The 13,950-nt window shown below is 40.0% G+C and overlaps 1 protein-coding gene across 2 annotated transcripts in view; it reads left to right on the plus strand.

The window, feature by feature from the left end:
- Positions 1–13,950, plus strand: part of ccny (cyclin Y) — an 85,872-nt gene that overhangs the window by 49,969 nt on the left and 21,953 nt on the right. Inside the window, exons 2-8 of one of the 2 annotated variants that reach the window (XM_072679345.1) lie at positions 268–342; positions 1,022–1,042; positions 5,036–5,070; positions 6,981–7,084; positions 8,966–9,001; positions 10,121–10,178; positions 11,035–11,154. In XM_072679345.1, the coding sequence (XP_072535446.1) occupies positions 268–342; positions 1,022–1,042; positions 5,036–5,070; positions 6,981–7,084; positions 8,966–9,001; positions 10,121–10,178; positions 11,035–11,154 (449 nt within the window). The remainder of the gene's footprint in view (positions 1–267; positions 343–1,021; positions 1,043–5,035; positions 5,071–6,980; positions 7,085–8,965; positions 9,002–10,120; positions 10,179–11,034; positions 11,155–13,950) is intronic. The other variant, XM_072679346.1, reaches the window with a different exon arrangement.

Here is a 13,950-nt window from a genome sequence, read left to right on the forward strand (position 1 = left end):
TTAGAGAGATAGGGAAATGTCGGTACCAAGAATATATATTGTTGTAGTTTACACGGTTCCAAGGTCAGATCTGAAGTTCAGCACAGTGGACTGTAGAGCACTGGGTTCTTCGGCTACAACACTCGTCCAGCAATTGAAAAATGTTCAATCAAAATGAAATGTGAAAAATGAAAAATGAGTTGCTGTATTTCATTACGAACATCTGTTCCTGTTCGTAAGTATATGTGTAATTCTTAATTCTAATCTCTAATCTTCTCTCTTTCTCAGAGCTGAACATGGAGTACAACCCATCTGACCACCCGCGGGCCAGCACGATCTTCCTCAGCAAGTCCCAGACAGACGGTGAGAGAGCGACGTCCACCAGCGTGCTGCGTTATACGAGCTAGACGACTTTAATTAAAAACAAAAGCGTGGGTCTGACGCCAGGACGTTGCCTTTAATTTCATCCAAATGAACGAGAAGACAGAATCACAGATGGCCTTGCTGCACTGAGACCAAATGAGAGTGAGAGGAAGAATGAAAGAGAATCAGTCAGTCTGCACTTTTGAATAATAGTTTCATTCAGCGCACTGCCTCAGGGTAGACTTCACTTTGTGAACCAGCCTTTGTACCCTGTTTAAGATGATGTTGGTGATGAAGCTAATTCTCTGCTATCCAGGCCATCTCAGCCCTAATTGCCAGTGTATCTTTTTGTCCTTTTGTAACTGAGCTAAGGAAGTGTAGTCATGCTGTATGACGTTATTCTGAACAGATATCGGTGAATGTACATGACTGGAGTGGCTAGGGCTGCACAATGCCATATCATTTGTTAATTGATAGAGCGTTGGAGGGCAGCTCTAGTGGTAGCTTTACACATGGAAAGCCTCATGAGTTTCCTAGTTTGCTCTAACGTTGCTAAACTCCAGAGGCCAGGATGGACGTTTTTATGAATTGTTTTAAGCATAGCATGGCCAGTGGTCGCTTTAACCCTGTTATTAAGAGCTTATTCAGTTACGAATCCACTGCATTTCTTGTCTTTCAGTTGTTCCTCCCAACAAGAAAGGTATGTTGACGCTGGGTTTGTCAAGGAGCCTCGTAGTGTGTGTTTAGGCCTGTGCTGTGTGTAGCAGACATAGCTGCGCTTTGCATTAGCAGAGATGTCCGTAACTGCGTTCTGTTTCAAGCAGTCTTATGTCATCAGTCATGATTCCTCGATCAGTGCTGGGGTGCAGGTTTGTGTACCACATAGGCTCTGATGTTCACGATGCTTTTTCAAAGCCTTAAGCTTTGAAAAGGGTACCTATATAGAGCCACTGCACCAAATGGGTTATTTTCATGTGATTACAGGTTAAGTACAGAGGAGTTATGTATGTTGACATAAGAGCCTGTCCTGTACGTGTGTGTGTGTGTGTGTACGCTGCAGCTGTCTGTGGCAGTGTCACTCATACTGGCTTAAATCAGTAGCCCCAGCTGGAGGCAGAAATAGCTCATGCATGCTGCTATAAGTGTTATTTGTGCCCAGTCAGACCGACCTTGTTTAAGCTGAGATTTGTGTTATAAACAGAATGGCAGTGGGTTGAAACATTGGTCATTGTATGTGTGTGTGTATGTGTGTGTTTGGTTGAAAGTGTGTATGGCCGCGTTAGACCGAAGAGAATCGTTGAGCCGTATGTCTGAGCCGCATACGTCTTGTTCTTGTCCTGCTTCAACACATATACACACATACCTTCACAAAAATACACACATCAGCACGTCAGGGGTCATATTCACATGCCCAGTATGCATTATATACAGCGTTTGGCCTCTTCATTAGTACCACCTCATTTTTTCTACACTCATTGTTCATTCAATCGGTTCCACTTCCCGTATAGCAGCGCTGCACAGTTCTCTAATTACAGACAACCAGAGAAACACATGGACTGTAGTCTATTATTATAGAAGTACAGATATAGAGTTATAGAGTGCTCCTATGTGGAAAGTGGAGCTGATATAATGGTGTAGAAACAAGAGGGTGGTATTAATAAAGTGGCCGGTCGGTGTAAAAACAAGTGAAAAGCAACAACAATGGAGATGCAAGGTTTCTATGTGTCACTGAAGATATCTAGTAATCAAGTGTTATTACTATGTATAGATTAATATCCTATCAGACATGCCAGCAAAACTTTAAAAATAATAATTCATTTACAAAAAAGAAGGAAAATGTAAAAGTAAAATAAAAAGTCAATATGATGCGAAATAAAAAAGGAAAATAAAATATTTGATTTTCCGCCAAACAAAAACACCATGACCATATAACTTAAATAAAACCAAGTCGGTGTAAAAACAAGTGAAAAACAACAACAATGGAGATGCAAGGTTTTTATGCGTGAGTGAAGATATCTAGTAATAATGTCTTACTATGTATATATTTGCATTTTTTTGCAAAAGCCTTAAACACCTAAAGCATAAAAAAAATATCTTAATACGTTAGAAGAACACAGATTTTTTTTTTTTTCCAGATTTGTCTCCTTGGTTCTCCCAGGCATTGTATAGATCCACCTGCAGCATCGGATATCTCTTAATAAATATATAAAGCTCATGCTCTGATTAACTAGTCCAAGTACTGAATGATGTCCACAAATAAGAAGAGCTCTGGAAATGGACGCTCAAAAAATCACTAATATTTGTATTATTATTTGCTACACAGGTCCCATATTTATTATATACATACAGTGAGAAATTAAATAAAGGAGAAAAGCAGCAGAAAGTGTCTCAGAGAGGTGTTGGTAGGGATGTCTGATACCAGAAATAGTAAAAAAAAAAAAAAAAGATAGTAGTAGTATATATCACTGAAGATTTAAATAGAACTTAATAAATAAATAAATGGAATTCAAAATTAAGACTCATTTGAAAATTTCTACACTTTGGTTAATAAAGTATGATCTTCTCTTAAAGTAATAAATTTTAAAACATTTTTTAAAAACAAAACAAAATTGTGCTAAAATATCAGGCAAGTATTTCTGCTGCAGTGCCCAGCAGCAGTGTAAAACATGAAAAGAAATATGCAAATAGCCAGGATGTAATAAATAGAAACAAAATATTAATATTCCAAAAAAATAAACAATACTGTGTTCTCATAACCATAAAGCGCAGCTAGCGATTATTAATGTCAGTAACAGCTGTGTTTTCACCGCCAAACAGAACCGATCAAAATGTAACATTTGGCTAAAGACCAAATATTGAATACTGATACTGATATATATAATGTCTTACTATGTGTATATATATATATATATATAATTCTGCCACCATTGCATAAATGAAATAGCCTTTTAAAGGAAAAAACTAGTTTAAACCTACAATTTAAAAATATTGAACACTGAACATTTTTAATATCCTATCAGACATGCCAGCAAAACTTAAAAATAATAATAAAAAATAATACATTTACAAAAAAAGAAGGAAATATTAAAAGTAAAATTAAAAAGTCAACATGATTTAAAATAAAAAAGTTTAATGGCTGACACGTTTGCTGCAATACAAAAACATGGCTGTGGTTTGATCGCAATCATTAAAATCATTATTGTTCGGTATGAAGTTTGGTTGAAGAACATGTTGTAGATCCTTATTTGGGTACATTAGAAAACAAGTACCGTCAGTTCTCCTGACATCACTAGGTGTTGGTCCACCACAAACCCCTAGAACAGCTTCAGTGAACCTTTGTGTAGATTCTGCAAGCCTATGAAACTGTGTTGGAGTCCCATTCTTCTAAAAGATGTTCCCTCAGCTGGTGTTTTGAGGGTGGTGGTGGAGAGTGCTGTCCAACACATCCGCCCAGAATCTCCTGTTTGTGTTAAACCAACCAAGGTTTTGTCAAGGGAAGCTTTTCTAGACCTGTGAAGGATTTTTCACACTTGTACATCTCCATTACAAACCTGGTTCTTTATGGAAGAGATGTGTGGAAGTGTGAAGAACGTTTTACAAGTCTAAAGAACCTTCAGATGAGGTTCCAAAAGAGCTTCTTCTACAGCTTCACTCAAAGAACCATTTATATAAATATATATTTGATTTATTTTTTTTATGTTGGCAAAAACGTCAGAGTGTAAAGTCTGGGCAGCTTTGTAGGTCCTGCAACATTGCACATTATCCTGTTTATCTCTGGATATTCTACAACATCAGGACATTTGGGCCAGAAAATATACAAAATTAAACATACACACACACACACACACACACACATACACACACACACACGCCAACAGCAGCCTTGTCAGAAAACCTGCCCTTTCATTTTCTGCTTCCCCCTCATCAGCATAATGCCTAAGTGGCATGCCAGACTTTACAGAGCTGCTTTGAGTCGAGGCAGCCGCCTCCAGCGCCAGCACGCTGATCTAACACTGACGCTGGCGTCTCTTTATGAATGAAAAACTCTGCTCCGTTCCTCTCATGGTTTTAACACTATCAGAGTGATATCTGCTCCATATTCTCCATGCTAATGGGGTTTATGTTTGAATAAAAAGCCTCTGAGATTTCTGTACACAAAAGCCTAAACCCACATGAATAAAATATCAGTGTCGGAATGAATTTCCTGAGGCAAACAAATGGAGAGGGGCTTTATTAAGCTGTTCAGCTCACTGAGACTTTGCAAACACAGCAGTTCATATGACTCAAATCTAAGCAGACACGGCCTCGCTAACCGTTTAATAAATTCTGATCTCTGCTCTGTGGCTTTTGTCTAGCGATTGCTGCTTCCAGACGCTTTATATTCAAATGGCTAACTCTGTTCATTTGTGTCACATTTTCCATCAAATAACTGTCTGTGCTTTCTCAGCCAGCTCTGCTTGCTGTATGTGTGTGTGTGTGTGTGTGTGTGTAGAAACAGTGCTATAAATGAGTCTGTGTGATGGGAATTTTCACTTTGCTGAACACTCTGCAGAAGCTAAGTGGAGATTTTCTGTCTCCTGTGTTCCGTTACTGTGTTTCTCTGCTGCCACATTTGCCTCTCATTTCCTCAGCTAATTGTATGACCTGACGCTCACAGTGATGTGTGTTACTAACGTCAGTTTTCTCTTTTCAGTTCGGGAAAAGCGGAAAAGTCTGTACGTCAACCACGTAAGTATCACCTACCTCATTACGCGTCCTCCGAACCCGACACATCTGACACACATCTCACGCCGTTGGTGTGAATTAGCCTTCGTTTCTCACAGAACTGGAACTTTAGAACGTGCTGGAGCTTAGGGCTTCATGTGCTTGTCAGTAACAGGGCTGCAAATGTCACAGCATTTTGTAATCTATTGACTTCACTGCTTGTCTGTGGCTGTTTTTGAATTTACACTGCTGGTCCTGATTTGCATGTTGTTCACTTTTAAATGCATCAGATCATCCAGCTAATTTTAATCTAAGCTTTGTCTAACCTGGTGTATCTAATGCAAATATAACTTCAGCTGGGAAAGTGCTTACAAAAGCCTTTTGTGCTGTTTTGTTTACTTACTTTGTTTTACTTACCATTATTAATAAAGTAAATAAATATATATATATATATATATGAAGACAATATGAGTAAATACACAATGCAGCCTTTAAACGATCATTAAAGGATTATTTAGCATTAACAATCTTAATGTACACTTTTCAGAACAACGTACAATCGCACACTGGGCTTCACTGTATACAACTTACAGAGCATACAGTGAATAAAGCAGTAACATTAAAGAAAGTGTTGCAGAATAGTGTTAAACTTAAAACTACATACTTAACAAAAGTAAGTCTTCACTCCTTAATGAGGTTTTTTGGATTGCCAGCAAATCTGAAATTAATGACCCATTCCTGAACATACAAGTGCTTCAAATGTTGAGAGATGCCATAGAAGAACCACTGTTGGTCATATAAAGAATCGTGTTTGTAATGTGGATCTGACTATGTGAAAGCTTAAAATTGGTAAGGAACCTTTAGATCAGGTTATGTGAAGTTCTTTAGACGTTTAAAAGGTTCTTCACACTCATACTTCACGTCTCTGTGAAAACATTTGTTCTTTATGGGTCCAAAAGTGGTTCTCTTCTCTATGGCATCAAAACATCAAAGAACCATCAAAGAACTTTATTCTTAAGAGTGTAGCTGGACAATACAAAGATTTCAGATTTTTGTTTTCATAAACAATAAGAGTGGAAATGATGAAAATGGTGAAGAACCTTTAAATTGACTTCCTTAAATCTTCTTATAAGGATTCTGCACTGGGAGTGGGTGGTAAAATAGTAAAATAAAAAAATTAGGACTGTATTTTAAAGTTAAGATGCGTCTGATGTGTCAAATTTCTGTGTGTATCTAGTACATGGCCAAATATGCACACTTAAGTTAACCACAGCCCTGGTCAGCACCGGATAGCAAAATAACAGCAAAAGCTTGAAATGAGGAAATGACTAATGGATATCGTTGTGAAAAAATAATAAATATAAATATAAGCCTGATGCTGCATAGAAACTAAATCCTTTGAGAGACAGCTAAGAGTGCCAACATCAAATACGGTGTGCTCACGGCTTCCTAAGGTATATGAGGCGGAGCCTTCATGTACCCATACTAGCACGGCCTCACCCTCCTCAGCTGCAGCCCTCGCTTTCATACACAGTGTATGAGATAAAGTACATGGAAGATTTCTGTATCTTCGAGATCATGAGTCTCTCTCTCTCTCTCCCTCCTGGTCTGCCTGCTGGCTGTGTTCTGTGGCTGACTTTGGAGTGTGTGAGCGTGTGCTGCATGACCAAACTCCTGACACATAGCCGGCCTCTGTGTTCATGGATGCACTGCGGTGACCACTCTGTGTGTCTGTCTGCCTCTGTGGAGTAAACACAGAACAGTACAGGCTACAGGTGGCCTACTTTCAGCATTGCTGTTCAGGTTGTGTGTGTGTGTGTGTGTGTGTGTGTGTGTGTGTGTGTGTGTGTGTGTGTGTGTGTGTGTGTGTGTGTGTACACACACATTAAAGAAGTGAAGTGTAACAGAAGCTTTTGTGTGTGTGTTTGTTTCAGCAACACCCGTCTGGTCCGATGAGACGCAAGTACAGCTCCTGCTCGACCATCTTCCTAGACGACAGCACAGTCAGCCAGCCCAACCTCAAGTACACCATTAAATGGTAAATACACCATCCTACTAAATAGCAGATTTGACTGGAAATGTAATTAAACTGACAATAAACTGAAGTAGGTGTGGCAGGTTAGTCAGAACCACTGACGAGCTCAACCAAAATACAGCTGTGGTCTGAGGCTTACATACACTCATCATAGACATGAAGGTAAGGCCAAAATTAGACTTCCAGTGATATCTTTTTGGGGGAAAAAATGATTTGGTGCACAAGTTTTCATTTTCGAATAATAAACACTGTCCAAATTATACATGCATCACTGTCCCTTTAGCAAGTTGCACCTTGACCAGACTTTTGGTAGCCATCAAAAAGCTTCTTGCAGAATTCTGGTTGGATATTTGACCACTCTGAGAGGCAGAAATCAGCTAAATTTGTTGATTTGTTGACCCAAGTTTTAAACACAGTCCACCTATTTTGCTAGGGTTGAAGTTAGCACCTTGGACAGGCCATTTTACAAGCCAACTGTGGCAGTTGTGTCCAGGTTTTCTAAAATATATACACTTAAATGTCTCTTTGCACTTTGACCAGACTTTTGGTAGCCATCAAAAAGCTTCTTGCAGAATTCTGGTTGGATATTTGATTACTCAGAGAGGCAGAAATCAGACCCTGGAACTTTTAAACACAGTACACATTTTTGATAGGGTTGAGGGCAGCACCTTTGGTAAGCCATTTCAAAAGCCAACTATGGCAGTTGTGTCCAGGTTTTCTGAAATGAGCGCTGCCAAAATTATACATACATTACTCTAAGAATTTTGATTAAATGTCACTTTAGCAAGTTGCACCTTGAGACTTTTGGTAGTTCTAGATGGATATTTGATTACATCAGCTAAATTTGTTGATTTCCTGAAACGGACCCAACTTTTAAACACAGTTCACATAATTTTGATAGGGTTGAGGTCAGCACCTTGGGTAGGCCATTGCCACAATTATACATGCATCACTCCTGTAATTTAGATTAAATGTCCCTTTAGCAAGTTGCACCTTGATCAGACTTTTGGTAGCCATCAAAAAGCTTCTTTCAGAATTCTGTTGTGTCCAAGTTTCAAATTTCTAGCTGATGGTCTGAGGTTATGATGAAGAGATAGAATATGTTGCTACCACCATCATGCTTAACAGTTGCTACAATGTTCTTGGTATTGAATGCTTTACCTTTACTCATCCAAACATTTTAGTCTAGTCTGGCCATGAAATCTTTCAGACAGAAGGCTTTTTCTTGGGTTCTTGGGTTGTTCCTCACCATCTGAACCAATTTCCTCTCTGCTGAGGGTGACAGTTTAGCCGTCCTTCCAGGCTTTGATGTTCTTGGAATCTGCAGTGGTGTAGAAAGGGTCCAAGAGACTTTCCTGCCTTGAACCTTTCTCACTATACTGTGAGTTGGTCAATCCAGTGAGTGCTGTCAAAGTAGTCAGTCATGATCACTAGCAGGAAGTGAAGAGGCATTGGCAAATTGAGACATTTTGGAACATTTAGCACCATTGAATTAATAATCTAAGTGGATGTCTGTATATTAAGGACCCTATATATAGAAGTTTGACCCGGTGTTGATTACAGAAATCCCCAAAATGAAAACCTGGGCACTGAATTGATTCACGTCAATGGTGAGTGACAGTACCGCAACAGCACAGTAGTTGACAACCATTGCTTTATTATAAAGCAATGTCTTCTATGTAAATGCCACTGATGTTACTGTGGTGAACTGTCAGGTGTGAATTCCTCCCTCGATCTGTGTGTTATTGATTAAACCCACACAGAGTTGTATCATAAATACCATAATTGAACAAGCTGCTCTCCTAGTCCATCTCTGTGCTGTTTAAAATGCCTTCCATTCGTGTTCTGTATAGTGTTCATTGATTATCTTCTTTCTGTTTGCAGTGTTGCTCTTGCAATCTACTACCACATAAAGAACAGGTATGAGTTCATGTCTTTTCCAGCATGCTTTCATCGTTAGCCAGTCACTTACCAACAGCAGGCAGTATGTACAGCACCTCACTAGTGTATAATAGGCAGCATGAATGGCTGTGTTGATGCTGTTCTTTTAAATAAGCTCATGGGTAAGGGCAGTGGCTCAGTAGCATGGGTCAGACTTCAAAGCCCAGTGTTGGTCCTTCAAATAGCCCTGGATCCAGAATCCTAAATGCCAAATGCTTTGGACCTGGAGCTTGTGCGCTCTGGACACAGCGGGTGATTGCCCCCTTGATCAAAGAGACTTAAGGGTGGTTGGGGAAATTTACTGGACATCTGGGGACTCGTTCTGGTGTGTTTTGTATACTGCATAAGAGCAAGCTTAAAACTCTGAGTACCCCTCAGATTGGGATCTAACATTAAAATTAGCCATAACATCAAAACCTCTGAAAGATTACATATAAAACTGTGATTATCTGATTACGCTGCACCTGTAGAGGTGGGATATACACATTAAGCAGCAAGTAAGTAGCCGGTTCTTGAAGCTAATGTGTTGGAAGCTGGAAAAATGAGCAAGCAAAAGAATGACAAGGGCCAAAAACGTCCAAAACATCAGGCAGGTCTTGTGGGGTCTATACCTATCAAAAGTACACCTAAGGCTCTTTTGTACTCATGGAGGCTTCCCCTTAAAACATAGAGGACTTAAAGAATCTACTGCTAACGTCTTGGTGGCAGATACCTCCAGATGTTTCAGAGATCTTGTAGAGTTTGTGCCTCCACAGGCCAGAGCTGTATTTGTGGGACAAGGGGGACCTACACAATGTTACAGCTGATCAGTGTATGGTGTGAGGTGTTAGCCTTAGGCAAAAGTTGGTAGGGTACTTCCCACCTTTGCTCCTCTTACACAAAGGCTTGCTCTGGTGGCGAGCAGGCCACACCGAAGGTTGATTTTTCATCTGGACTAGATTGGGGGGGGGGTGCTACCGTTCTAAAACGTACTGGATCTTCTGAGCAACCCAGATGCGGGGGTCTTGAAATACTAGGTCCAATTTGGCATAACAAAAAAAAAAAACATAATTTCCTGGTTGGAATAAACAATTATATTTTTCTCTTTTACCATTTCAGAGACGTGGATGGTCGAACGCTGTTAGACATTTTTGATGAAAAGCTTCATCCTCTGTCGGTAAGTCACCCTCTGCTGTCCTGTGCGGCTCATTTGCACAGATTAGGGATAGAAATAAAATTTGCAGATCATTGTTGTGATATTAATGTTCCACAGTACTGATGCCGCAGAAGTCAATTTGCAATATGCAAATGAGCCCTCCATCCAGTCATCAGAATGTTTTATTGTGAACCTCCTGACTAATCACCGATAATGTATATGAATGAATCAAGGGATGAATTCTCATGATCCAACAAACAACAAGCAAATCATTTTAATCACAAAAAATAATGAAGGCCACTAATTAACATAACATGCATCTCACAAAGTGTTCATCTGTGTGTAGTACAGTACAACACATACAGTTCTGTGCAAAAGTTGTAGGCAGAATAAACACTAAACATTCCTACAGAAAGTGGTGGTGGTTCTCCATCACTGTGTTCATAATTAGAACATCTCCAAAGTTCTCCTCATGGAGTCTAGTGTTATTTAGAGTTCTCCTCAGATCAACACCTGGTTTGGAGGTAAATCAGGGCTTAATGATGGTAAATCAGGTGAGCTGCTGCTGCTGCTGCTGCTGATGGAGTTGAACACATCCTCCACGCTGTGCTGGCTGGACTGGGGGGCATCCAGGAGAAACCTGGAGGAACCGAGCTCTGTTCTTCAGACTAGCTCACCGACAAGATCTCACTACTTTCTTAAGAATGAGAAGCTCTTGTTTCTCCTTTTTACTGGATTTATGTTCACCTGCATCTGAGATCTGGAGCTTTTACAGTAAAAACTTTCCTATTGCTGAGAGAGATGCTTCTAGGTGGCTAAAACCTGCACAGTACTGTATATTAATCATTTGCGCTATTTGTTCTTTGTCTCTTGGCAGAAATCAGAGGTGCCGGCGGATTATGATAAACATGATCCGGAGCAGAAGCAGATCTACCGGTTTGTCCGTACCCTCTTCAGTGCCGCTCAGCTAACTGCGGAGTGTGCCATCGTGACACTGGTAAGTCATAGTTAATGCAATATGGGGAATTTTTCACTGATGATTTAAACAGAGAATTAAATGTTTAGGTGTTTGGTGTGATGTGCTTGTTTAGCTTCAGGTTAAGGTTGGTGTGGTTGTAGTCCGGGATTCTCTCATTCAGGCCTCTATGTTGATGGCGAAGGCATGATGCTACTGATATTAGAGATATTGGAGTTGACCGACTCTTCAGTTTGCTGCACACTCTGCGTGGATGGTCTTCTATAACAATTCTCATTTATATATATATTTTAAGCAAGGCATGTTTGGATCTGTTGCTTGCTGTAAATCAAAGGTGTTCATTTCCTGGAGTCCAAACAGTTTCCTGCTCAGACACCCCTTTTCTCAGATGTATTGCACAAATTGATATTTTTGGCTCCAAGGCTTTCCCCTACAGTCAGGAAGTGTAATTCACCATTTGGGCCACTGCTGAGGAACATGCACTACAAGCTGAGAGATACACAACCCTCACGTAATGTGAAAGAAGCATGTAGACTAAGGCGGTAGAGTCATTTTACAATATTTTACACTATGACGGGAACATGGACGCTGTGTTACGCTGTTTTGCCCAGGGATCTTGTGCAGCTCCACCAAAGTTATATAGTGCAGTTAGCAGCGTTCCAGCCCAGAGTGGCAATGCTAGAGACGCAGTTCTCTCTATTACAGTTGTGGAGCATCAACATGAGTGTAAAGCTGATATTTTAAGCTAAAATGCTACATATTGCTAACACTTATTTGCAAGGGTTAAGGAGTGTTTTGGGGTAAAACAACAGCAAGACCAATATCAAATTATATAATAACTCCTAGTCCCCATGATTGACAAATTCAAATGACGAGTTTCAAATGTAAAATATGTAAAAAAAAAATATATATATATATATATATATTTCTGCATTAAGAGACAAGCGGAAGACAAGCTTTTCTGTCCTGGCACCAAAGTGGTGGAACGAGCTTCCCCTGGGTGTCCGAACGACCGAGTCGCTCGCTGTCCTCAAACCCAGACTGAAGACCCACCTCTTCAGAGAGTACTTGGACGAATAGTTCTATGGTCACCTTATTGTCTTGTGTTTAGTAATGTCTAAGCTTGGAGGTATCTTTGAATTATTAGTCTATGCTAACTAGCTATGGTTTCTTTCTTGGGTAAATAGCAAAGCACTTTGTAAGTCGCTCTGGATAAGAGCTTCTGCTAAATGCCATAAATGTAATGTAATGTAATGCATTAAAAAGATAAAGAAAATTAGAAGACAATCGCTCAACAGGTAAATACGTTCACATAAACCAAAAGATAGAACTGACACAGACTTGGTCCAGACTTTAAACAGTGCTGGACATCAGCCCTCCAAGAACACACCTGCATATCTTCTTATGACTGCATACAAAAAATGCACCCTCTGATATATGCACTTTTAGACTATCCACTTTACAGCTGTTTTCCTGCACTTGGACTAAGTGTGGTCTGAAATGCATTTCCAAGCCAAATCCCCATTGGCATTGCAGCATAGTCGAGAACTGGGCTTAATCCATGTTTGAGAGAATCCCAGTCTTTTGGGTTTTACCAACCATGAGGTGGCTTATAGTGTCATAGTCCTAATGGGATGTGAATTTCATTTGTTTATGCATTCCTGCTAATCATGAAAGGCCTTCTCTTATCTGCCACTACTAATATCACCATCATTACTCTCATTACTCTGACCATCACTGCCATACTACACCATGATTATTATATTATAATATCATGTCTTGTCATGTCTGTGACTTTTATCAATAATTTATAAATAGTTCTGATCAGAGGAGGACGGGTCGGGTCGCCCTTGTGAGTCTTGGTTCCTCCCAAGGTTTCTTCCTCCAGCTCTGAGGGAGTTTTTCCCCTTGCAATTGTCGCTTTTGGCTGTTTACTGGGGGGTCTTAGATTTTCATGTCTTCTTATGTTGTTGATTTCTTGTCTTTTTACTGTTTGCTGATTCTTTAAAGCTGCTTTGGGACAACGGCAGTTGTAAAAAGTGCAATACAAATACATTTAATTTCATTTCATTTGAAAGGCTCCAGCACCAGCCTGTCAGACCCAGAGTTGATGGACATTACATAGTAGTCACTTTTTTATAAATGGGTAAAGGTGCAAAGCAGCTGTCCTTATCAGATGGCAGTGGGCTTTGTGGTCAGAAAAACAAGCTTGTTTTAGCCTGTCGTCTGTTTTTAAACTTCCGGTCAGAGAGACAACCACAAACCCAGATCAGCTTCTCTTTATATCTGAGCTCCCTGAGATTACTGAAAAGACCACAGCTGTAGGGTGTTTGCTTATATGTGTGGTTGCCATGCTCAGGTTCAGGCAGGTGATTCTTTTTTTCTGATTTACCTTTCTTGCTATAATGTTATAATGAGATTACTGTGACATTTAGTGCAAGGTGGTTTGTATTCACCCTGCGCCTCCAAATAATCATCCAGTTATTACATCTTTTACTGTGTCCTTCAACACTATAATGACTAGAACTTGTAATAAACTGCCAGAGCACTTTATCATTTACACTGACCCTGGCTGTGGCCTGACCTTGCTTTAAGAACAGCCTCAATTCTCGATGGCATGAATTCCACAAGATGTTGGAGATGCAGCTGTGAGATTCTTGTTAATGTTTGCAGGATTGCGTCACAAAATTCCTGCAGGTTCTTCAGGAGCACTTTCATGCTGCTAATCTCCCGTTCTACCACATCCCAAAGGTGCCCTATGGGATTGACATCTGGTGACTGGGAAGACCAGTTTGAAACCAGTTTGAGAGGATTTTG

Source organism: Salminus brasiliensis, chromosome 5, assembly GCF_030463535.1.
Source record: "Salminus brasiliensis chromosome 5, fSalBra1.hap2, whole genome shotgun sequence".
Taxonomy (NCBI): domain Eukaryota; kingdom Metazoa; phylum Chordata; class Actinopteri; order Characiformes; family Bryconidae; genus Salminus; species Salminus brasiliensis.